The following is a 25,613-nucleotide window of genomic DNA, read 5'->3' on the forward strand; positions in this document are numbered from 1 at the left end:
AAAAAAAGTTCTCTTTCTGTTCCCCTGCTCCAAGGCCTCTTTTCACTTTTTCCGACATAAAATTTTAAAATGTTGGGAGGGAAAAATGTTGGGGAGGGAAAAAATCTCCCATGAAAGAGTTCCTCTTTTAGAATGAGTGACATGCTTTTAAAGGCAAGGCGGGCATATAGGCATTCACAGTTCTCCAAGATACATTTCTGTATCTAGAAGGATTCCACATTTCCATGAGGGAGCACGCAAGGCTTTTGTGGCTTCTCAACAGCTGTTTACCCTCTGGGTGTTCTTTCGATCTGCTGCAGTTGACCTTTTTTCCTCTACCTCAAAGCACTGTGGCATGTTTACCCATAGACTGGGTAGAAAGCAGCTTATTGCCCTACCTTGCAGGAGGGAGAAAAAAGGTCAGCTGAAGGTGGGGCAGCAAATGCACTACAGCTTCACAGGAAAATGGAAACTTCACTAAGAACTTTAGCTCTCTCTAACCCAGTAACAAAATTAAGGTACATGTACTATAATAGCATTCGGTGAGGTTGCAGTTTTCTGGATATATTTGTAATTTTGCAAAACTAAGGCATTTATAACTTTTAAATTCCATAAATATATCAAATATTGCAATTTTATATGCTAAGAAAGTTACCGTATTAATGATTCATATTGAATGTTGTTAAAGCCATACAATTAGTTGTGGTTAAATAGGACTGTAAGTATTGCATATGCTCCAATTCTTCCCAAAATTTCCATCCCCCCCTTCCCCCAGCTAACAGGGAAAAAACATTTTTCTCTCCATTGCTACTAAATTTCTGGAAGTTTTACATCTCTAAACACAAAACTCGAATGAAATGCAACACAGGCAATATCCTTCTAACCCCACTGAATTCCAGGGGCTTAGAAGAATGCAGCTCTAAAATATAGAATCTTCCTCTACACAATCTTGGAAACTGCTTTATTTTCTTACAAGTGAAACTGTCAGTACACTTTCTGCCACACTTCGATTAAAACTGAAATGATCAGACCACTGATGGAATGATTAGACCACAGGTGTTAAATTCGCGGCCCTCCAGATGTTATGGACTACAGTTCCCATCATCCCCTGCCAACATGATGCTGGCAGGGGTGATGGGAACTGTAGTCCATAACATCTGGAGGGCCGCGAGTTTGACACCTATGGATTAGACCATTTATTGTCAAGAAGCTGAGCAAAAGATGCAAAATTGAATCTTACAGTCGCACAATCAATGCAAAAGAAAATATCTTACTTCACTCTGATCCTTGGTAGTAGGGATTGAACAGTAGAACTTTGGAGTCCCTAACTTGTAGTTTTTAACAGTAGCAGCAGCTAAGTCAGGAAATTCTTCATCATCCTGAATCAATGAAAAATTGAGTTAGCCTGGGCTATATTTTACACTCACATTTTCCCTAGAGGTGATCTACCTTCCCTTATCAACAAACCATTTGGAATTCTAGGATGTGCATGTCTGACTCATTCCCAATCTTACAAATACCATCAATGTTGCTAAGCACATTTTTTTCCTTCATATAGATTAACTACTGAATTATTTGTGGTGGACCTATGGTCACAAACAATAAAATTTTACTGCTACTATTTGTGTTGAGTGGAAGAAACCACTGCATACCTCCTGATCTGGGAGCCGGTGAAGTAGTTCATACTTTGTTCTATGAATCAGAATCTTTTGAATCTGAGCCTCATCTCTGCCATGCACTCACTAAGAAAGACACCCACCCTCTCTCTCCCGCATCTGTAATAACAATGCTGACCTACTTTATTTTATTATACTGCTTCTAACAATCCTATAATGTATGTTACGGTCTTTTGACTTTCTAAAACAGTATATAAATGGTACAAATTAATTGTCTTCATTTAAACTTTTTTTTGGCAGCAATCAAAGTTAGGCACTTATGATTATTTCAATCTGAGAACTAAGAAGGTGCATAATTGTTTCAGATGAAAACAGTGGGATTCAAAAGGATGGACTGTGTCCTTTATTAACATAAGTCCACTTAGGGGAATAACCACTATATTAAGTCCCAGTTACAGATTTCGCAAAAAAATTCACATTCAAATTAAAATATTAATTTTTTATGTGGACTAACTGATTTATCTAACACAGCCTTTGATGAGATTAAAAAAATAAAGTTTTCTATGCCAGTACACCATTTGAGGAACTGAAACTGGTGGGGTGACTACATCTGTGTCTGTAGAGTTCCAGCATAGCACTCCATAGCAAAAATCAACAAGCAGGAAACATACACCCATACCCAAAGAAACCTGCAATCTAAATTTTAACAATAGGGAAGACAGGAACAATGATGACACTAAACACAGAATCTGCCAGTGCTGCTTGGATTGCTATATGTACTATGATCAACATTATACTTTCTGCCTGCCATGCTATATCGAATGATATATAAAGGGAAAACAGCACTCTCCAGTCCAGCAGAGTCACTCCTAAGGCACTGTTTCAAGGGCACACACACAAACCTCTGAGGTCACTGGACAATGAACTTCATTACCTCAATTCGTGGAGGTTCCTGCACTAAAGTGCTTTTATTAAGAAGCTTTTCCATATCACTGTTTGATTTGGCCTTCTTTTTCTTCCTCTTCTTTTTCTTCTTCTTTTCTGATATCTCTTCACCGTCACTCCCACTGGCATTCTCTCTCGTTTCTGACTGTTGCAAAATGAAGTTAAAAAAATTGCACATCAGGCTAAAGCTTTCAAGCTAAGTTTGCAGGCGAGCAATATCTCACCTAAAGTTTATGCTGCATAAGAAATATGCTTTGATTTGCCAGCAGCCAGAATACAAGCTATTTCTTGCTTTCAAATGCTTCTGTTTCTGGGTTCCTGGGATAGATGTCACAGCTCCCAATGCTTTAATATCAATCTTGTCTCCAAATCCTTATTTTAGCTCCTTAGCACCTGGTTTTCCAGAATGAGCCTGATGCATCACAGGAAGCAAAATGCCCATTCTATCATCCAGAAAGGGAGAGACTAGAACAAAGGAAAAGAACTACAAGAACTGCAAGAATATCTAAAGACTCCATTGACCCTGATACTTCTTCATATAGCCAAGCACTTTTTACACTTGGGAATATTTAGCTCCACTTTAAACATAGGAAACACACAATGATGATAAATTAGGAGCTGTGAAAGAATCACAAGAGTGAAATGTGGGTTTTTTCCTCTCTCCCATAATACTAGGACTCAGGGACACTCAATGAAACTCAATGGGCAATAAGTACAAAACAAACAAAAATATTACTTTACTCAATGAGTAAAACTGTGGAATTCACTGCCCGGGAATGTGGCAATGACCATAAACATAGATGGCTTCAAAAGTGTGTTAGAGAGAATATGGAGGATGGGACTGTCAATGGCTAATAGCCATAGTAAAAAAATGAAAAGGTCCACATTCATAGGAAGTAAACCTCTGATCCTAGTGCTAGAATGCAAAACCAGGGCCTCTGTGCCCTGTTTGTTGGTCCTCTGAGGTTATTGGTTGGCCACTATGTGCAACAGGTTGCTGGACTAGAAGAACCACTGGTCTGATCAAGCATAGTGGCAAAGATAAAAACAGACAACTCAGCCAAGATGTTAAACACACAGAGGATAATTTGGCTTATTCCCCATTAAGGCAAGGACAGAATTTGAAGTCAAGGTAATAAAAGAACTCGAAATTACAGTACAAAAGAACAAATCAGATCCCAGAAGAGTTTACAATTTTTAATACTCATCTAATGTCTAGCAATATTATTATTATGTCATTCTATAAGAGTAATGTGATGTCTGTTACTGAGCCATATTATTTCTTCCTCACAAGTAAATAAAACACAAACAAGGACAGCATTTTAAAAGGACTATGAAATCTGATATAACATTGTTGACTGGAAACTGATCTTATACCTTACGATCTTCAGGAACACCAACTTTTCCTTCACTGCCAGAATGGCTGCTGGCCACAGTAGAGGAGGGTAAACGGACAGTTCTCCTTGGAGTTTGTGACAGCACAGTAGCCCAAGATACCTGGGTCTCATCACAGGAACTCGAAGACACCTGAGCAGCTGATATTTGACAGAACACCAAATTCAAAATTGCTCAACAACTCCAACTACTGAACATCCTTGCAAAAAAAATGCCCTCTGTTAAAACAGATGTCCTTTGCTCCACCCACATGCCTCCACCTAAAAAACTACCAAAACTGAGTCCACTGTTTCTGGGCGATGATATGAACAATTCCACAAATAGCTCCATGTTGTCTCAGTCCAGAGGTGGGATTCAGCCAGTTTGCAACAGTTTGCTAGAACCTGTAGCTAATTTTTTTCTAGTTTGCAGAACCAGTTGTTACCAGCCTGGCCTCTCTGCCCCTCCCTTTAAACCCAGGTTCTTAAAGGGAAAGGATCTTTCCCTTTAAGAGCCCTAAGGGAAGGACAGAGGCCAGCCTAGAAAGTGGAGCTTACCAGGCAAGACGAGGGGGAGACCTCTAGGCCCTCCTGGCTGCCTGAGACTGATGCAGAGCCTCCAAAAGTGAGTGGGAGTGGGGGACCAACCCAGGCTGTTGGGGGCCCGGCAGAGGCCTTCCCTCTCCCCACACCCACCCCAAAAGTCCAGCTGGGACCTTGTAGGCCTGGCATAGACCTTCCCTCTCCCCCCACCTACCCCAAAAGGCCAGCTGGGCCCTTGGGGGGCCTTACAAAGGCCTTCCCTTCCCCCCACCACCCTTTCCATTTCCCCCACCCCTAGCCTCCCCCACTAGCTCAGCTGGCATTTTTCTGAAAGGTGGTGCTTTTAGGATGACTTAGTGCAAAAATCATGTGTTTTCCAAGGAGGTTTTTGCACCACTGTGGCGCCACGGGGTATGGAATGCGTGACCAGGGGCTTCAGCTGTGATGTGCTGGTTATTTGGGGTGACCAAGTGCAAAAATCAGAAGGATCCATGAGGATCTGAGCGTTTTAACTACATTTTTGTGCCACTGTGGTGGCGTGGAGCATGGGATGCAGGATTATTGTTGGGGGGCACAGCGCCTGGGAGGCTCCCGAGTACGGCAGCCATTCTGCTTGGAAAGGGGTCTCTCAGCTGGGAAACGCTCGAGTACGGTGGCACACCGCCGGAAAAGGGTCTCTCACATTCCCCCAACTGACCTCTCCTTCCAAAGTGTAGTTTCGGAGAAACTGCTGAGGTTGCAAGACCTCCTGGCTCCAATGTGTACGTGCAAGATACCAAATCCTCTGCTCTAACCCATGCTCTTTGCCCCGTCCATTGTGTTGTGCTTCCCCCCACGTGCATGCTGTGTTTGTTCTTCCACTTGTAAACTGTCATTAAAAGGGCGCGGAGAAAGACGGGACGGCAGAGTTGCCCTGGCTTCTCTCACTGGCCGAAACGACATGCTGCCTCTATTGCTGTAAGACAACAAGTGGCGCCCAACGTGGGGCCCTCGGAACTCACCACCCCAACTCATCGTCGTCTGGAACAGACCCCTGGTGCACCCCATCCTTCTTGGACCCCTTATCAACGTGAGTATGGGTTCATGCCTTATCTCAGGAGAAGCTAGGCACGTCGAGGAATTACAATTCCTGACGCATAAGGCGAAAAGTCCTGTAGCAACTAGAGATTTGTGGGAGTTGGTTGAGGAAGTAAACAGGCAATTACCCAGATTTGGGGATGCTCAATCTGGCAGGATTGGCTTGGTACTTCACTCAGAACCCCACGCTCCGATTCGTGTCCTCCACTCATCGTTTCAGTGCAGGCACACAATCGAGCAGCAAGTCCCCGACCGCTCTAAAGCGGTGGCGGACCTCGTTTCCTCCTCCCCTGCCAAATCGCCCTTGCTGTCACCCCCCGCCTGCCCTATGCCCATTGTCCACCTTCCGTCTGCCCCTGTTATTTCTCCTCCATCCGACCAGCCCCTCCCAGCTCTAGCAGAGCCGAGCGAGGGAGAGCTGTCCTTACAAACAGCAGAATGCCTTAAAGCTGAACTGCAAGATAAGAAAACTCTAAGTACAGAAAATGCAGATCTCCTTGCCCTGTGCCCGGCACACTTCACTGAGAAGCAAGATCAGGATAGCAGTAACATAGGAAGAAACGGACTGGATTTTAAGCAAGGTACAGGATCCAGCCACCCTCAGCAAAGCCAAGACAGTATTAAGCATTTCTCTTGGCCACAGAGTAATTTCTCAGCTCTCCAGCAAATGTTAGATCACAGCCCTTGTTTCAACACAAGCTCCAAGATTTGGACTGAGCTAAGAAATTTAAGCACAGCAATGTCTCTATGCGACAAGCAGCCCACAGAAATTTTGGTGACTCCTCTCCTAGATAACAAAGTCCAGAAAAAGCCCCATTCTGTGCTTCTTCTCACCCATTTCCAAGACCTAGGTAAATTTGGCTAGGATTGCCTGGAGTTCATAAGGTTCCAGCCAGAGACCAACAGTAAATTGGTGCCTGGGATCTGGCAGAGACAAAGTTACAACATCCAAGGACATTTTCATACAACTGCTTCATGTTAGCTAGCTACCTCTTAAAATACAAAGACACTATTGTAGACACACTCAGCATAGCCAGACAAAATTTTCTTCATCCTTTCTGTGCATGTTTATGACTTCAAATACAGAATACAGAAAAAAATGCCTTAAATCTTTAACAGGATGCAGTGTGATCTGATACTCAAAAGTTGTAGCACTTACAAGTTGTAGTACTTACTTCCAGTATCAGAAGAATTTCTTAAAGTTCTTTCCAGGGGCAGCCTTTTCACAGATACTTCTCCCTACAAAAATATACACATATATAAAGATAAAATAATCTTGTAGACTTAAGTACAAAAAACTGAGTATCCACCATAATTTACCCAGCAAAAATTTACCTAGCATTTTAAAAAACAAATCACCACGCAACAGTCATTCTTAAATACAATTAAGGTTAAAATTAATTTACACAGAAAAAATACATTAAAATTTACCTTGGGTTTGACTGGGGTAGAAAATTGACTCAGCTCAATTAGCTATCAAACCAACTGGAAAGAAGGAAGCCCAATCCAGATTGGGGGGGGGGGGGATGTGCTATGAGAGTGGTGCTAGGCTGCACAAACTTCATGATATGGTGAAACCCAGAAGTGGGCACCGCGAGACAGCTACACTGGCATTTGAGTAGATGCCAGCATGGGGGCGGGGGGCAGGCAGGGGTGTTCCCAGAGGTGGACCTGACTTTAGTTGGTTTACATCTGGGCTTTTGAGGCAAGAACACCATGGCCAAGGCCTCAGACTTACACCACTCAAAAGGGTGGCATAACTCAGTTCAAGCCTATGGAGGGCTTTCCAGGTGGCTTCCCCCCCCCCCTTTTTGCTGCCTCCCAGAACCACCTGAAGTCCTCTGGTGTGGCAGTGGTGGCACCATCCCTGGCTACTAGACCCCTTTGGATTGGGTTGCAAATTACACCTTTACTTCAGACTTGAGAAACTGTCATTTTTAAACAAAGTCTTTTCAGAAACCCTTCAACATAATTCAGTGCTTATAATTTTATGCCTAATAAAGGTTTTTTGGATTTTGATTTGGCTTATAATTCAATCAAACTTTAATTCTAGCTCATCTGTTAATATATCTATGCATTTTTTAAATTAGGGTTTCCTTGTCTCAGATACAATGACAAAGAAGCTGGGAAGCAAAAATTATGAATATAGAAAAATAAGAAGAAATGAATAATGCAATTAAAAATAAGCCAACTCTAACTTTCAGGATTCAAGGCAAAAAGAACTTTCTGAAATTAATGGGCAAGTTGTACTTCCTAAAATAGTCTACGAGTATGGATTGTCTGTTCTTTCACCAATGCAATACAATCTAAATACCTAGTTTACCCAGACATCCCAAGAACTCAACTCAAATGTTTAGATTGACCAGAGTACACTTGTTAGAACCTGAAAAAACTGGAAGTCACAAAGGAAAGCATGATAGTGGTGGCATATTTGGGCTAATCAGGTAGAGCTGATGAAAACAGCTCTTGATCACAGTTGATATTTGATGCTCTAACAGTACCGATATAAAAATAATCAACACTTAATAAAAAAAAAATAATTCATGTAAAATGAAATTTCAACATAATTCAACCATTTAATTACTTTAAACTGAATTTATGACCACATCATGAATTTTTAAAAACTGACATTTCAGTCAGTTACCATACAACACAAAAGTTAAAATAGTCCGTAAAATAGATATAGGAATACCTGTAAGAAACAAAGTAAATTAGAAAAAAACATTCCTGTGGAAAAGCCTAATGATGATTAAGGAACAATTCCTACTGTAGTTTCATACATGACAGCATCCAACCCTACTGAAATGATAACTTCTCTATTCTTCTACATTTTTAATCTAAGAAAGCACAACCAGCAGATACACAAGTAAGGCAAGTGGCTGCACACTGACAGCTTTCTATGCAACTCAGCATCAAACAGCTAACCTCTTTGGTTATCAAAGCAGAAATCTGTGGTTGTCCTGTGGATTTTGAAGGCAGCATATCTCCTTCAGCTGAGCTCAATGCCTCCCAAGTACATTTTTGAAGTTTCAGTCGATCATTACTCCCCAGACTTTGCAATTTTGGGAAATCTGATAGGGTAATTTCAAATTCAGGTTCTGGAAGCGATTCTGTATTTGGAATGTGCTTGTATTTACTGTTCACAGCTTTACCACGCCTGTCTAATTAAAAAAAAGTATGCAATTACATTATGCACATCAGGGTTTTATTTATCTAATAATCTTCTGTTTAACACCTTGAGTGTTTTTTTAAGTAAAGATAAATACATTTCATAAAATAAATAACCATAGAAAGAGATACAAAGAGAGGTACAAAATTGGTTAGTGAAACATAACACTTCAAATGGAAATATTTCAAAACCATTTAACTAAATAATTTGAAAACGAGTCTGAGCAAAAAATGTATATTGCACAATACAAAAATAGTTCATGATTATTAAAATTTATGCAGACTTTGTATAAAACAAAAAGCTCCATAGAGAGTGTTTTTCAATCTCTTTGTTTAAAAAGCTCATAAAAGTCAAGGTTTTAACAATGGCACTCAAAATACAATAATGAAGAATAGAAGCTAACTAATATTATCTTTGGATTGATTTGTTTGTAACATTTTTGCAACATACTGAATCAATCAATAACTGATGATATACCTGATTGAACGGGACTTCTACCACGTACAGCAGAATGAAATGAGCTCCCTGTTGTTGTGCCAGAGAAGTCACTACCTTCGAGCCTTTTACAGTCCAGTTTGGGTTCCTCATGTTGTGGTCGCCTCTGTACAAAAACCACCACCATTGTTGGAATTCAATGTTTAGTTGCCATATTTGTGCTATGCCATATTAAGTCTGTATGTTATTATGTGGCAGTTGGTGATATTGTTTGATGTTAAGTAGAAAAGGGATACTTTGTATCAGCGTAATTTAATCTTTCCCTGGATGATGAATCCAAAACTCCCACTAGAAAAGCACAAAACTCAGAAACAGTGTGAGGAATTTCTCTCATCTGTTAATCCAGTCCTTACTTTACTCATAAGATTAAGTGATGTCCACTTATTTTATCAAGTTTGATATCAGTAAAATTGTCCCAGCTCAACAGTATTTTAAAAAATATTCTAAAAATCACTCTGATTGGGAAAGGAACTTCTTAAGAGGGAGAGAATTTGGTGTAGTATTTGGGTTTTGATTTAGGATCAGGGAGCTACCCAGGTTCAAATCCCCATTCCACCACAAAGATTTCAGACTTCAGAAGGGTGTTGTAATGATAAAATGGAGGAAAAGAGAACTATGCATGCTACCCTGATCTCTTTGAAGAAAGGGAAGGATAAAAATATGATCAATGATTACACCCTTGGAACTTTTCTTCACTGTTTGCCACTATGCACAGTCCAGGAATGGAAATTACCAATTAAAACTAAACAACTGAGGGACCCTCAAGCACTTGCGGTAGAGGATCTCATGTTCCCTTGATCCACTATTCTCTCTTTCTCATTCCAGCAATCCTCCAGACTTACATCGTTTTCTCTTTCCCATTCACCAGCCAACCTACCTTTATCTGCACCCATCCCTCAAAGGTCAAAACTGACATGAAAACTGCTCTACCCTCTTTTGCTGCCTTTTATTAACAGAAACCAAAGCTATAATTAGCAATACTGTTGAAGCTGCCAAGGAACAGCCACAAAGGGTGTTTGTTTCTTAAAGCTATAGGCAAAGTTTCTATTATTTGAGGAGGGACAAACACACACACACATGCGCACACTCCAGCATATTCCTTTCAGATTTTTCTGCAAACCTGGGGCTTTTTCAGGTTTTTTCAGGCTCCATTCTCCAGATTTAAATGTCCTAGATTTGTTTACACTGGGAATTAGATATAGTGATGATCTTTACCCACCTCAGGATAATTTATGAGATTCCTCTAATAATAATTCCTCTAATTCCTCTAATAATAATTCCTCTAATAATAACCTTTGTTATTTGTTATTTTCCAAATAACCTTTGTTATTTTCCAAATAATAATCTTTGTTATTTTCCAAATTTTAGGGCCACAGCGAGGCCTGCCATTTCAGCAGGGTCTTTGCATACATAATAGACCATGAAGTCATCCACTAACCATCCTGGAGGATGGGTAGATATAGTTGTGGAGAAGCAGGGTATATGCCAGAGAGTTCTAGCAAAGATGGAGCAGCAGAAACATGTTTTGAAATCGAGTCTGGCACAAAAACTATGCCTGGAGGACAGACTTACACCCAGGTCAGAAAAACATGCCATCATCACTTACACTCAATAATGATAAGAGAAAATTTGTACCCAGGCCTGGTGGGTACAAATTTTCTATTATCATTATTGCGGGTGTACCTTCCCCTTAATCTTTAGTATGGATCATCACTTACCCTGGCAACGCTTCCAGTCTCTTTTCTGTTGAGAGAAGTATGTTTGACATAGTCTCTGTTTTGTCGAGAAGAGCTGCAGAGCTTAGAGGTCTTATCACATGAAAAGCTGGGAACTGTGAATATATTTGGTACAGAACTGGAGTATTCTCCAAGCGAACTACATCCCATAAGACTCTGAGATGCATATTGCGAAACAGAAGTGGTAGTATCCCAGGGTGTATCTTGAACATATTCCTGTTGTCTAAATAAACATATTGCTCTTTAGTTCAAGTACGATCACATCTTTAAAACTGTTTTTGCTTGAACACATTTTTATTGGGAGTCCAAACATCGACATATCTGATGATTATATCACTGTTTTAAGCAATAAACAACCTTGGTTTACTTTGCTAAGCATCTTAGGGAAAGTAGTGAATACAACATCACAGAGGGTTTAGTACTGAGAACAAGGATGATCTGTTAAACCCAAATAATAGAGCATTTATTTGAAGTATGCGATGTCTTTCATAAATTGCAATCACTAATATACTGACATATGGAAGAGGTTAAAATCAAAATACATAAGCATCATCACAAGCATAGGATGCACAGTAGGGCCAGAAAAAATATTTCCCATTCTTAGCACCAGTACCACAGACAGCTACTATTTTGATAACAACCCCACACAGAGTTCATGAACAACTATTGTGGATTGCTAGGCAACAGAATCAATTTTTAGATGCAAAGGATTTTTTTTTCTGTTGTGCTATATACAATAATAAAACAAAAGAACTGGACATTTATCCTCCCAACTTCACAATGAATCACTTTAGATATAGGAGGATACATTGGATGACAAATTGATAAAACCTTTATTTGTTTCAATTCTCCACCATCCAAGTGACAGCATTTTAAATGCTGTATCATATATCTAATTCAGAACTAATATGTGAATCTTAAACATTCCTATAGACAGGGATGATCTGGGGAAAAAATCTGTAAGTAGGAAAAAAATTAAGCTGGTGGGGGGTTGATTTAAAATCCTTCTAAAGTAACAAGTGGTGTCTGTGCACATGTAGAAGCTGTACTAAAAACCTGGCCAACATCTTGGGTTGACTAATAGCCCAAGAAACAACAGGGAAAAAAACTTTTAAAAATGTTTACAGAAAAAATTAACAAGATGGCTAACAGGAGAGGATGCAGAAAATTGGGCAATTGTTTGACTGGGGTTTAAAATATGAATTGGGAGGAAAAGAGTGGGAGGACATCAGGGGAGGGAAGAGACTTCCCCTCCCAAACACACCCTCCCAAAGCTCCCTTTTAAACACTGTAGAATAGAAAAGCATTTTTAACAGAAAACAGATTGTTCACACACAATTCAGAGCTCTGTGTTGCAAAAGAACATGTTATACTGAGGCAGGAAGGGAAAGAAAACCATTATGATTGTGTATAAAAGCCACACACAAAAAAACCACATAGAAGGAATGAAACAACAGTAGAGCCTTAAGATTCATCCACAAGAGCTTCAAGTTCCTGGGGGTTATTGACAAGCTGCACAACAAACCAATCCGTTCAAAATTATTGTGACCTACATGCCATTTATCTTTCCCAGAGAATGCAATTTTCAATTTATCTGAAGAATCAACATATACTGTATCCTTGGTGGTCATTAAAATAGGGTTCAAATCTCTCACAGGATAAGAATTCACATGCTGCTCACTTATCTATGTCTTAGTACAGGATATTTAAGACTACCCTTCTCCCCAAGGCAAAACCAGCAAAATAAGAATAACTCCCCACGTGGGCTACAATTAGGTCTCAGAAAAGGCCTCAAAGACCTTGGACTCACAAATTCCCTCTTCTAATGTGTTGAACCAAGGTTGATGACTTCCTGGTTTGTAACAAACTGTAATTTGTTGTGACATCTAAATCAGGTGCTTTAACAAACTGCAGGATATCAACAGGGATTCTATCTCTATTCTACCACTCTACTGAACAGAGTGAAACCTTCTCCTAAACATGGGTGCTACTAGGTTAAAGGGTGCTACTAGGTTAAAGGAAGATTCCTTAGACTGAAGAAATCCTCAAGCTTAGATTTAGATCTACTCAACAATTTATCACTTATGATAATACTTGGGCACGCAATGCCAATGTCACCATTATCTGTGAAATGAATTGTGAGATAGCAGTTTCCAAGTTGTGTACTGAAGGGATATGCCAGTTTATTACCAAACCACTGCATAAAATTTAACTCACCAAACATCTTTAAGTATTTAAATTCAAGACCTTGGTAAGTTATAGTTCCCCAAGAAGTGAGATTAAGAAGGTACATACTTATCCACTGGTGGTTCCTGTACATTTGGGTAGCATGTTGTATAATATCTAGGAAAGACACATGCTTCTGAGGGTTCTGACCATGCCACTGTTACCTCCGCATATTTTGGAACAAATGGTTTGACCTCTGCTGATAACTTGATGCCCTAAGAAACAAAAGGGGGTTTGGCTACATGCACTTTAAGATTAAACAGCATATGTGAAAATCCCCATCAATGTGAACAATGTGGTCACAAGAAGAAAAAGCTGGTGCATTTTTGCTCTGCTCAACCAAAACAGGGCTAAAGAAATTAAATGAACAAAAAGAACAGACAGAACAGCACCAAGCTTTGGGCACTCAAGCAAACTTCTTCGAGATACAGGTTTTACAAATATCTGATTTCAGATCACAATGCAAAAATTCAAGAGTATCTTTACGGCATGCACTCTAGAAACTGTTTTAACATCAGACCCAAAAAACTCTTGATAATTAACAGTTGCAGAAATGAGCGCTAGCTTGGTTATTAACTGGAGTTAAAGGATCAGGATCAAGCTACAGGATCACTGTCTCCTGTTTTATGCAAAATGTCATTCCATCTGACCTAGCCATGGCTTAGCTCCAAGATTCTCAAGGTTAGGGTTCAGGTCAGTTAACTGTAAAGCCAAGGACTGGTAAAGAAGCCCAGGAGAAATAAGTAACTGAGACAGTCACATTCATCTCTAACACTAGGTAATAGCATAATAGCATTACATCTGTATGGGATATAATAGAATTAAGCAAAACAGCCAAGACAAGCTATTCAGTGAACAGTCTGATAGTCTGCTCACTGAACACCCTCTGGTGGTTGTATACATTCTGACATAAAGACAAAAAAAAGCCACCATTTCAGTCCAAAACATGAACAGGTGTTACATTTGTGCAGTGCATGAATTTGTAAAAGGGGATTTAACCTGAATTCTTGAAAACTTCTCATGACTACTTCAGACACTAGAGAAAAGAGTAACCAGAAACCTAGGCTGATTCTGCATGGGCCAAAAACCGCGGTGTGAAAATGGTGTGAAAACATTATAAACCCTTTTACACCATTTTAAACTCTTTTACACCGTTTTCACACCGTTTTCACACTGCTGTTTTTTGCCCATGCGAAATCAGCCCTAGTTGCTTTCATTCTAAACTATATCTATGTTCTCTTTAAAGCCGAAACCTAACTAACATAGAGGTTTACACAATTCCCTTATTACCTTATAACTTCAGGACTGATTGTAAATTTAAAACCATAATTTCTAGTCGTGTTTGATTCTCCAACAACTGTTAAGGCTCCACAACACTTTTTAAAACTGTAAGGTTGTCACTACTTTTTCTAAAATGAAATATTCATAGGATTCTAATATAAACAGAATAATGCCTTGACCCCATTGCCACACTTTCCCCACAAAAATGCTAATAATTTTAGGCTTATACTACACTCAGCATCTGACTTCAACATTGTTATAACAAAGCAGTTATTGTTTGTGTTTTAACCTAAGATGTACTCTTAGTGTGAATTAAAATTAAAATGTGAAAAACTCTACACATATATATTTGCTTCTTATGGTTTTAATTCTGCAAGACAATAAACATATTCACTGGCCTTTTCCGCACGGCCCTTAAATGGCGCCCTGGGGACGGGATAAACGCCGTCCCCAGGGAGCCATTCGCACAGGCGGCGCTGCTGCTATGCAGCAGCACCGACCTGGCGTTGCTCCCCCTCCCCCTCCTCTTCCCCCCTCCCCGTCCCACTAACCGTGTCCCCGGCGTCGGCTTGCTGGCCGTCGAAGCCCCGCCCACGCTGCCCCCCCGACCTCCTGACGCCGCCCTGAAAAACAACCCTTTAAAGGGTTGTTTTTCCCCAGTGGAAGTGTGTTGTTCAGTAGCGGTGCGAACAGCACCGCCGGGATACCGCGCTGTTTCCCCTCCCCCCCTCACGTGTCCCGTGGAATTACGGCCTGCTGGCGTGAAGCCCATACGCTGTCCTCCGACCCTGGAGGCCGAGGGGCAGCGTGGTAGCATTTCAACGAGCCAACAGCACTGCTGGCTGAATATTGAACGAAAAGCAACTCCATGCCGTCTGCCAGCCTCTCCAGAAGGCCCGTCCGCATGCTTGCATCGCGAGCGGCCTTCAGCCTCACGCATACGGCAGAATTCTTGCGGCGTGGAAGGCTAACGGCGATCTTCGCGGAAACAGCCACTGTGTTTTTATCTAGGATTTATGTCATCTGTTTCACTACAAACAGTCCCACTAAAGGCAGAGCTTAGTCACTATAAATGGAACTGAATGTTCCCTGCTGATTTTAACAGATAGTAAAAGTGACTCATTCTTACTTCATTAGAGTGGGGCCACCAAATAGTGGTTGGCTACATCTCTCAAGATCTGAGAGCCACAGTACATCTGAAAGCTAACCTACAAATTTCACTTTTTCTCCATTTTTTGTCAATGGAGAAAAGTGAAATTTGTAGATTAGCTTTCAGATGCACTCTGGCTTTCAGGTCTTGGGAGATTTAAATGTTAAAAGAATGCCTCCAACAAAAATAAAGAATTGGACTGGCCCGTTTAAAGACTGAAATTCTTGGAATTTATTTTGAATTATACAACATGGTTCTAGGGGTGTGGAGGTTAAAGTGCCAGACTGGGATCTGGGAAACCAAGGCTCAAACCAACAATGACATGAAAACGTGATGGATGATTTTGTCTCTCAGCCTCAACCCTGGCAAGTATTGGGATGGGAAAACACCAGGGGCAGAACACAGAAGAAGCTATTGCAAACCACATCTGAATTTCTCTTGCTTTGAAAACCCTACAGGGGTCATCATAAGTCAGTTGTGAAATGACAGCAAAAAAAAGGGATATAGAAAAAAGGTTTTTTTAATGTCAAGGCTAGGCAAGCCAAAGAGAACAATGTCAACTATTGATGTGAAAAAGTTCCAGTACTACCTGCCCATTCCTTTCTTGCACACTTCATTGTATGAAAATCACTTAGAGAGTTATCAGCCTCCAAAATTACAACTGATCCCCAGATCAGTTCCCTTGGGAGAAAAATGGCAGGCAGACTCTATGGCATCATAATCCACACTAATCTCCTTCCCATCCTCAAGCTCTGCCCTCCTAGGAACTGCCCCAGACCGCTAAGAATTTCCCAAGGCAGGGATGGCAACCCCAGAACTCTTCCAGGTTATGGGGAAATTATAGCATAGAATCTTACAGGCTAACAGGCTGAACTGGGCATGACTTTTACAGACAAAAACCCATGCACCAGAATAAAGAACTTGATGAATAAAATGTTGCCTGGAAAAGGCTCTTGCCCAATTACATATATTAGAACAAAGGTCCCCCATGTGGTGCTTATGGGTGCTATGAAGCCCATCAACACTTTTTCTGGCACCTGAATGGGTTTTTTAGGAAATGGGTAGGGTCATGTAGGGCTTTTGCCCCAAAATGTTTCTGTTGGATTGTTGGAGACTTGATTGGCTATGTAGATTTTTAAAAAATGTTGCTTTGGCACCAGCTGCCACCACTGAGTAAGGATCTACACTGGGTTACTGAAATCAAGCTGTGGCAATCATTTTGTAGCTGGCTCCACCTCCTGAAGCATCCATTTTGTTGCTGCACCCAACATACTGTGTCAGATTCTAAATGTGCCCACACACTCAAAAAGTTAGGGATCCCTGCACTAGAACATATGTAAAATGGACTAAAACAACCCCTTTTTAGCTTGAAAAGTGACTTCAGGTGGCGGTAGGGCTATCAGCTGTAGCTTGGGAAATACTGGGAGATTTTGCAGATGGAACCAGAGGTGGCCAGGGTTTAGGAAGAGACTTCAATAAAATATAATGCCATAGTGTCCAAAGCAGCCAAGTTCTCCAGGTAAACTATTCTTTATTGCCTGGAGATCACTGTTAATTACTGGAAATCTCCAGATACCACTTGGAGGTTGGCAGCCCTAGGTGGGAGGAAGAGGTGCATTTTTAAAAACTTTTGCTTCCCTGCTTTAAAACACAGGCACACAGGTATTTTCTTTTCCTCTCAGGGTGGGATAAAAAGGCACCAAATAAATAATTGGCAAATTTGTATGTCAAATAGCAATGCCAGCGATATACTTCTGGAGTCTCATTACCACAGAAACAACTCCTGACCTTTTTGTAAGGCGGCACAGACTGGGAGGTCAAAATGACCAAAGAAGCCAGTCCGCTCTCCTTGCCCTTGTGACACCCCACTGGGGAGAGGTGCAGTCAAGATACGCCGCCGCCGCCCCCAGCCCCTCCTCTCTTGGTTTATTCCCAAGAGAACATCAGGGCCAGTAAAGATTCTCTTCTGAGGAAGACAAGGAGCTCTGTAACAAAGGTGTCAAAACAGCATTCTTTTTTGGTGCCACCGAGATCAGGGGATGAAGCCGATGCAGCAGAACACGCTTCAGCTCCGATCCCAACCGGTGCCTCTGAATATGGAGGTTGTTTATACACCCGATGAAAGTTCAGTACGGGATAGACATTCAACAAGTGAAACCTGCTGCATTCCCAGCCAGGAAAGAAAAGACTCCACCTTCTGAATTTCTGCGCGTGGGACTGCTGCTAAAAACAAGGAGGGAGGGAGAAGGGACAGGAGTGCAGCACGGAGGCGTGCTTTGTGAATCCAGGAATCCCTTTCTTTGCGCCAGGAAGCCTATGAGAACTGGGATCGGTGACGCAGTTTAGACAGGTAGGGAGGCCAGGCGGAATCCATCGTCCTTGTCCCTTTGAGGATCCCTATGGGCTACTCTCCACCCGTAGCGGAACAAGTAGCGAGTAGTCGGGTGGCTGAAGGGGTCGGCTGTTTCACGGCGCAACCTGCACACCTTTCCTTACCTCGTTGCTCGCTTCCCTCTCTGAAGTCATAGCGAGGGGGGAAGGGAGGGCCGAGAAAAGTCCCACACCCCGCCAGCGAGCAGTCCCAGCCAACTTCCCCCAGCCCGCACCACCGCGCACAAAATAGTCGCACTGACAGCGCCGCCTGCGTCTCGGCTGTCCCAACCAATCAACTGCAGGGCAGCGCTCCCATGACGGCCGCCATGACACCAAGGGCAACACAGGAAATTTCCCTTCAGGTGAAACTGTTGATAGGCGTTTTCGGGGAAATGTGAAGGCTTACTATTTTTTGTGGGATTGAGGATGTTGTAAGGCACTTTGATTGTGATATTTTTTGTTACGCTGTTTATTAACATTTTCTTACGCTGTTTAACCAGACTTCTATTTCAGCTTCTATTTCACTTCTATTTCAGCTAATCAAACTGCCCTAGCCTAGATATCCCCAGGGTAGCCTGATCTCGGATCCCAGAAGCTAAAAAGGGCCAGCTCTGCTTAATGTGTAGATAGACAACCTCCAAGGAACACCAGAGATGAGACGTGGAGTCGGACGATAGCAGACTGCTGTTTTCAATATATATAACTTAAGTGCTGCATGAATCCAATTTGAAATTTTAACTTCTGGAGTTATACTTTATACGGTATTACTAGTATCAAAATGTTGCTTGCAAGTTTCTTAATTGCAATACTACAGCCAAACAGGACCTGCATTTCCTACTGCATTCCTGGTTAACATCCTCCCCACCCCACAATCATTTACACATCATGTAGGAATAATTACTTGTTCAAAAAGATATTCATACTATTCTTACTAGATAGATATAGGCAAGGGTCCAAGCAGTTTTCTGATGAAGTCTAATACTGTTTTAATCTCCTGCAGTCTGAAAAATACTTTATATTTCTGCACAACAGTATTGTGTAACACTCTAGAGCCTATTTTAAATGCTTAGTAAAGGTTGAAAACAGTATTGTGTTACCATTTTAGAACAGCTTCATTAGGTCAACCTAGTGTAAATTTAACCACGAATGTCTATGATCTTTCAAAATCTATCTGTAATACAAGTTTTCAAAATATAAAATTTAGTTACGCAGTATCAAGGGCTACCTAATTTCCATAACCTATAAATTGCAGCATGCTTAGTGTTTGTTTTTCTTCCAATGGTCAGCCAAGAACACACACCCTTGCACTTCTATTTCAGCTAACCAAAGAAACTTATAGGTTAAAACTGTCAATACTTCCATTATGAAAATGGGCCTTTACAGCCCATTTTGTCAAATTCATATTTTCTAATAAATATCTTAATATAGCTTTAAATAAAAAACTATATGGACTATTTTTCTTATTTGATCCAAGAGCCAATGCCAAATTATTGTCAGCAAAAATGTTGGCACTCCTGACAAAAAAGCTTTCTCTGGTAATTGCCTAGCTCTACAAGCCCATTTCTTCATGTTAGTTTTCCCGTTTCCTTCACATCAAGTGAAAGCTTTGAAAGTAACACAGCACTAGATAGTGGCAAATTAAGTTCCTTGCAGCTGATTAAACATTGTATTGTCGAATTGTATTCAGCTTCTCTGAAGATGCCAGCCACAGATGCAGGCAAAATGCCAGGAGAATGCTGCTAGAACACGGCCATACAGCCCAGAAACCACACAGCATCCCTGTGATTAAACATTCCTATTTATTTTACATACTTCTTGGGACACCATGGTGCTAGTGGCAATCCCATAGGGTTTTCAATGCAAGAGACATTCAGAGGTGTTTCATCAGCATCTGCTTCTGCACAGCATCATTGTTCTGTGCTGCTGTGATCACAGCAGCAGTGGCGTAGTGGTTAAGAGCAGGTGTACTCTAAATCTGGATTTGATTCCCCGCTCTGCTGCCTGAGCTGTGGAGGTTTATCTGAGGAATTCAATTAGCCTGTGCACTCCCAACACATGCCAGCTGGGTAACCTTGGGCTAGTCACTGTTCTTCTGAGCTCTCTCAGCCCTACCTATCTCACAAGGTGTTTGTTGTGAGGGGGGAATGGAAAGGAGTCTCCTTACAGGAGAGAAAGGGGGGATATAAATCCAACTCTTCTTCTTCCTTGGCCTCCCACCAAATTTCTGACAAATCAGGCTGTCCTGGGCCACCAGGTTGGAATGTTTTCTTCACATTACAGAGGGACATTGTAGACATTCTTAAAAAAAATTGATGTAGTACAAGATAATTAAGGGGGTGCATTTATTCAGTTACAACTCTTTACATCAGCTGCATAATTTGTTTAATATCATAATCAGTAGGAATATACAGCGCTGTTTCGGTATAAGGTGAAATACATGAAATATACACAAAGCAAATTATCTAGCATTAAAACAGGTTTTATTTCATCAGCCCTACTTCAACAGTTCAGAAGTCAAAGAACTGCTCCATATGCTATACAACAAATAAAAGCACTAGATATCTGAATATTTGAGAATCCAGTCAACAAATCCTATGTAACTTGTAAACTTTATTGAACACAATGGACAGTCAAATAGGCACTTAACAGTACAAACCATAGCAGCCTACTTTGCATTTTACTGAGCTCTGTTGCTGTGAATAATACAGCTCATGCACAGGTAATGACTTTTGTACTTTTTTTTTCAAGTATTCACTGAATACTACCAACATATATACATACACCCATATACATAAAGTTCCAGATTTCAAAGTAGTTTCTAGAAGTTATTCATTTCTGCTGGCCTTTTGGAAGGGGTCTTCTAAAAAGAAGAATGTGTGGCTCTGTGGAGAGAAAAATGGAAATTATTATTATTTTGTTGTCGAAGGCGTTCATGGCCAGAATCACGGGTGTTGTGTGGTTTCCGGGCTATATGGCAGTGTTCTAGGAGCATTTACTGCTATTGTTTGACAACAGACGCAACACTTACACAAATGCTCAGTCAGCATAGATTTTTTTTTACAATTCTAGATGTTAACTGGGTTGTTTTGGCTCAAACTTCTGTCTGCTACTGCAAAAGTAAGCAACCTCATTTATTCAAAACCCAAAGAGAAGACATGCAAAAAAGGGATCCTGCTGACAAAGGTATTTTAACTTACCTGGTTCATGAATCATATAGTGGACCCAGCCAAGGCTTTGCTGTACACCAAGTCTTCTCCATTCTTCCTCAGTCATTAGATGAGTTTTTGGTACTTGTTTTGACAGTTCTCTTGGTAACATTACATGCCTACCAGTAAGAAGTTAAAGGCAAATTACATTCTTGCAACAATACATAACTGAAGCTCAGGAAAAATATCCACTTTTCCATCGGATTCAGGAACATTTAAAGTATTTGAGTTAGTAACCTTGGAATTGTTTTACTATTGTCCACAATTTATGAAGCAGATGCTCTTAATTTAATGCCTTAAAATTACAATAAACATTATTAAACTTATTTATTCCTCACACCAGAAGAAAAACTGTGAGTACTTCATTGCTACAGGGCAACCTAAGCCCAAACATTAGGCTTGTAATTATTTGTAATCTTAACAAGAAAGTTTAAATAAATGACCCTTTCTGTAGACCATAAGCAAGTGCACAAGCAGGTTGCACTTTGAAATATTAATGAAATTCAAGAATCAACAGTTAAGGGCTGAGTGCTGTGGACACATCTTGGGGCACTTAGCATTTGTTTCTCAAAGTAGTTTACAATGTTTCTTTCCGATTTATTTATTTGTGTAAATTTATGTCCCACCCATCACCAAAGTCCCTGGGCGGGACTCTCCACTTTATGCTCACAACCACCACCCTGAAAGGAAGATTAGGCCAAGAGTCAGAGCGGTCTAAAGTCTCCTTCACAGAATGGGGTGTTCAACCTGGCAGTCCAAGAGCCTAGTTCAACAGCTGAACTACTATATTTTGTTCATGAAAGCCCAGCAATCAGGCCAAGAGTCACCTCCGCCCCGCTCATTCAATCGCCTGTCTCTCGCCCAACTCAGTTCAGAGGTGTTGCGAGGGTAAAGTGGAGGCGAGTGATACATTCGCCGCCGCAAGGCCACACCAACGGCGCCACTGCCCTCCCAGCGCTTCAGCAATTCCCCTAATTACATATAATAAATTCCCCCTTCACGACCACGCTTCCACTTTAGCCGGTTAGGTCTCCTGTAGCCATCTTCCCTTTTTGTGGAGCGGACCCCCCCTTGTCCCACTCCTTCGTATCCTATCCTATTTCTCGGGAAGGTGGAAAGGACACAATTTCCAAATAAGCTGAGCATGAAGAGGCACGAGGAGCCAAAAGACGGCTCGGCGGGAGAAAGAAGCGGCGTCGCTTTGAAACCACGAGGGGGGCAGGAAAGCCCACACAAATATAGACAACGCCCCCGCCCCATACACTTGTCTCGATTACTTCTCTCTGCCCCCACCTCCCCTCTAAACCCTCTCACCGGTACTCGTAGTTCTCGTCGAAATATTTGTCCGAGTAATAGATCTGCTTGTGGGACATGATGAAGGCTGCAGCAGCCCCCGAAGCCTCTTCTCCCTCCCCGACCACCGCAGCAGCTCCCTTCCCCGGTCGACTGACCTCGCCTACAGCCACCACCCCCGCCCAACTCAATTTGAATCCAACGTTTCGGCAGTGATTGGAAGGCGGCGCGGACTAATGGGAGCGAGCGGACGCTACCACGTGACACGGTCGGGAGCGATTCGATTCCTCCATCCTCTTCTATTCCCCCGGGCCCTCGCTCAACGTTTCCGCCAGTCAGAGGACGCCTTGAGCGAATCCTAGCGTCTGCATCCAGACATGCGCATTCTTGTCCTTTAAACTGCCAATAGGATTGTTTTGGGGAGGGAGACGGTTACTGGGTAGACTAGTCGTAGTTTCTAGAGGTTTTAGCCTGAAAGGAGGGGGGATGAGTTCTTAGTCTCGTCTTTAGAGAGACCTGAGCAACAGTTCTATGTTTGTTTCCTTGTGAAGTGGGAGGGAATGTTGCTAGGCAGTTTCCTAGCTGGGATGTGTTAGTTGCCGCAACATACTTGACAAAAAGCCGTGATCTGTTGCAGTAGCAAATTTGATGCGGTCCTGTCCATTCTTGTTCTGAAGTAAACCCCATTGAGTTCAAGGACGATACTCCTTAAACATCTGCACCCCTCCCCCACAATATAGTTTGCACTCTTTGTGCTCCATTTAAACTGCTGTCTGACTTGTAAAAGCTTCAGCTGGAGTAAAAATCGTTAGTCTTGGAGATGCTATTAAGTGGGTGGGTTTTCTTTTCTGTTTTTGGCTGCCTAGATTAACGAGGCTATCCCCAGGAATTATTTTCCCACTGCCAGAGGCCTCCACTCTTCCCTCCTTGTCTTTGATGAGCTGATCACCTTTCATGGTTTAGGCTTCAGTGATTATCCTCAGCTGGTTCCCCACCTGTTTGTCTTGATTGCTCATTTAATTTTTCCTGCACAGTGAAGATTTGCTTTATCTTTTTAAGGTCCCTCAGAGCTCATTCTTAACCCTCTACAGTTTTTGCCTTTACACAATATCGGTGTGTGGAACTTCTGATGTTAATCCCCAAGTTTCCCTTTCTACCACAGATTTTTTGTTTATTTGTTTTCCATATAAATGCTAATGAATTGCTGGACCCTACTGGCTCTGTTATTTATCTAGAATGATGATATTTCCCAGAGATTTCATGTGGAGCTCCCCCATGAGATCTTCGCTGCCCCAGCTCAGTATAGTGATCCCATCCCCACGGAGACCATTGGGCTGGTCTTGCCAGCTTGCTCCCCCCCTACGTCTATACTTCCTGCTCTGCTAACCCCTTCTACTTCCAAAGTCACCATGCCTCCCACCAGTAGTGCCCCCCAGAATGTGCAGCATTTCAAAAATCTGCCAGGAGTCCACAGTCACTGAATTGCAACAGAAAGAAATGCTGACGGAAGAGAGGTACTGCCGTTTTGAACCCTCCTCAGAATGCCCCATAGCCAATCTACAGGACAATGAGGCATGGAAAGGGGAAGATGCTCGCACAATGGCCTTAAGCCAAAAGTCCTTCGTGAAGAAGAAGCCCCCTTGGCCCTCTCCAGCTGTAAGGTTCAAACCAGATCTCATAGCCTCTGAGCGCTGTGCAAAGCCCTAAGCTCAAAGCTCCCAGTGGCAGCAAAATCGTCCAATTACCTCAGAGAGAGCAAGATCTCAAATCAGAGTGCTGAAATCCTCCTCGTTACTTTTTTATATATTGTTGCTCTCCATAATGCCTATGCTTATGTTCTGTATGTCTTGCCCTTTCAAAGAGACCCCTAAAGTTTTCCCCTCATAAAGAGGGGATTTTTCCATTAACTTCTAAGCTATGCTCTTGTGCTTCAATTAAAGTTTTTTCTCCTTCTGATTATGTGTGCCAATGCCTTGAAGGCTTAGCCCATTACAGCATCCGCCTTAAGCGGGACACAGCTGCGTCGTTGCTCCCTAGGATACCGATGGGACCTGCTTCAAGCCGCCTCCCATCTTAGTTTAAACCTTCAAAACTCTTCTTCAAAGCCTCTCGCTTGCAGAACCTTTCCCTTCGTCCATCTGAGCCTACACTGCCACATTGGCGTGGCGCCAGAATTGGCCATTTTCATGCTCCCACATTTCCTGCTGAGCGCCCCCCTGGCCTAGATCACGCGGTTGCCGGGGGGTCTGTCCCCAGCTCCACACCTATCTGCACACAGCCTCCGCTGTGAAGGTAGGAAGCGAGCTCAAACCGGCCAAAGTCTCCCTTACAGGAGGAGGGGAAGGGTAGAGCTGACTTCAAACTCCTTCCCCGCCTTCTTTTTCTGCACACCCTCCTTCTCTCTCATGGGCTGGCGCACCCCCACCTCTAGATCTGGGGATCTGACAAAAGGTTTTTCTTGCAAACCCCACTCTCAAATTGCTTTCGTGTGGTCGACCTCAAGCCCAGGAACTGCTTTTCTTTGCATCTTTCTCTGAATCTTTCCTATAGATGCTATATTACTGATATGACTATAATTGTGAATTGTTTGAGTTACCCGACCTGGTTGTGACCTCTCCCTTCTCCTAAGCCTTGAGACGGTCGGCTGCCTTATGTATGCATGCTAGCGTGTTGCAAGTGATCGTTGTCGGAATGGGCCAACTGCACCCTAGAAAAGCTTGGCCAAAATAGCCGAAAGAAAGGGGAGTAGCTCCCCCCCCCCTATTGATTAATCAAGGTCTCATCCAACAGACCATATCCAAAGTACTCTTCTCTATTCTCTATCAAAAATTGCCCGCCCCCCCCCACTCAGGGCTCGAGGGCTTTCCATTGTCATCTATAAGAACTAACTCAGCCAGCACGCCAAAACCCTGGGGGAAAAGCGTGCAGCTTGTTTTTTCTCTTCTATACAGGAGTCCAGCTTCGCCATGCCAGGCCAGCCCCATCCCGGAGATGGAGCGGAGGGGCCTCCCTGAAGGATCCGACCCCGTCGCCCTGTTGAGAGAGCCAGATGCCCCAGCCTGGGCCAAGATGGGAGGGACCTCTCTGGAACCAGTACACCCATTCTTCCACGGAGATCGCAACCCTGGCTGCCCCCCCCCAGGGGAATGGC

At 42.3% G+C, this 25,613-nt stretch overlaps 2 protein-coding genes and 1 long non-coding RNA gene across 4 annotated transcripts in view; 1 reads left to right on the forward strand and 2 right to left on the reverse strand.

Moving 5' to 3' along the window:
- Nucleotides 1-18,204, reverse strand: part of SECISBP2 (SECIS binding protein 2) — a 31,941-nt gene extending 13,737 nt beyond the window's left edge. Inside the window, exons 1-9 of one of the 2 annotated variants that reach the window (XM_048503621.1) lie at nt 18,087-18,204; nt 13,229-13,374; nt 10,916-11,156; nt 9,180-9,303; nt 8,459-8,694; nt 6,709-6,772; nt 3,918-4,075; nt 2,530-2,685; nt 1,254-1,358 (exon numbers count right to left, since the gene is read on the reverse strand). In XM_048503621.1, coding sequence (XP_048359578.1) covers nt 1,254-1,358; nt 2,530-2,685; nt 3,918-4,075; nt 6,709-6,772; nt 8,459-8,694; nt 9,180-9,303; nt 10,916-11,156; nt 13,229-13,374; nt 18,087-18,116 — 1,260 coding nt within the window. In that variant the 5' untranslated portion in view covers nt 18,117-18,204. The remainder of the gene's footprint in view (nt 1-1,253; nt 1,359-2,529; nt 2,686-3,917; nt 4,076-6,708; nt 6,773-8,458; nt 8,695-9,179; nt 9,304-10,915; nt 11,157-13,228; nt 13,375-18,086) is intronic. The other variant, XM_048503623.1, reaches the window with a different exon arrangement.
- Nucleotides 17,895-19,177, forward strand: LOC125436537. The gene is made up of 2 exons (XR_007245069.1): nt 17,895-18,357; nt 18,500-19,177. It is a non-coding gene; the product is annotated as an uncharacterized LOC125436537 (long non-coding RNA).
- A 1,114-nt stretch (nt 19,178-20,291) lies between these two features.
- Nucleotides 20,292-22,640, reverse strand: CKS2 (CDC28 protein kinase regulatory subunit 2). Its single transcript, XM_048502652.1, has 3 exons — nt 22,484-22,640; nt 21,161-21,288; nt 20,292-20,845 (listed from the first exon to the last, which is right to left on the reverse strand). The coding sequence occupies exons 1-3, from the start codon at nt 22,540-22,542 to the stop codon at nt 20,793-20,795; spliced, it is 240 nt and encodes a 79-aa protein (XP_048358609.1). The 5' UTR covers nt 22,543-22,640; the 3' UTR covers nt 20,292-20,792.
- Between the last annotated feature and the right edge of the window lie 2,973 nt (nt 22,641-25,613).

The sequence above is a fragment of the Sphaerodactylus townsendi genome, linkage group LG07 (assembly GCF_021028975.2).
Source record: "Sphaerodactylus townsendi isolate TG3544 linkage group LG07, MPM_Stown_v2.3, whole genome shotgun sequence".
Lineage (NCBI taxonomy): Eukaryota > Metazoa > Chordata > Lepidosauria > Squamata > Sphaerodactylidae > Sphaerodactylus > Sphaerodactylus townsendi.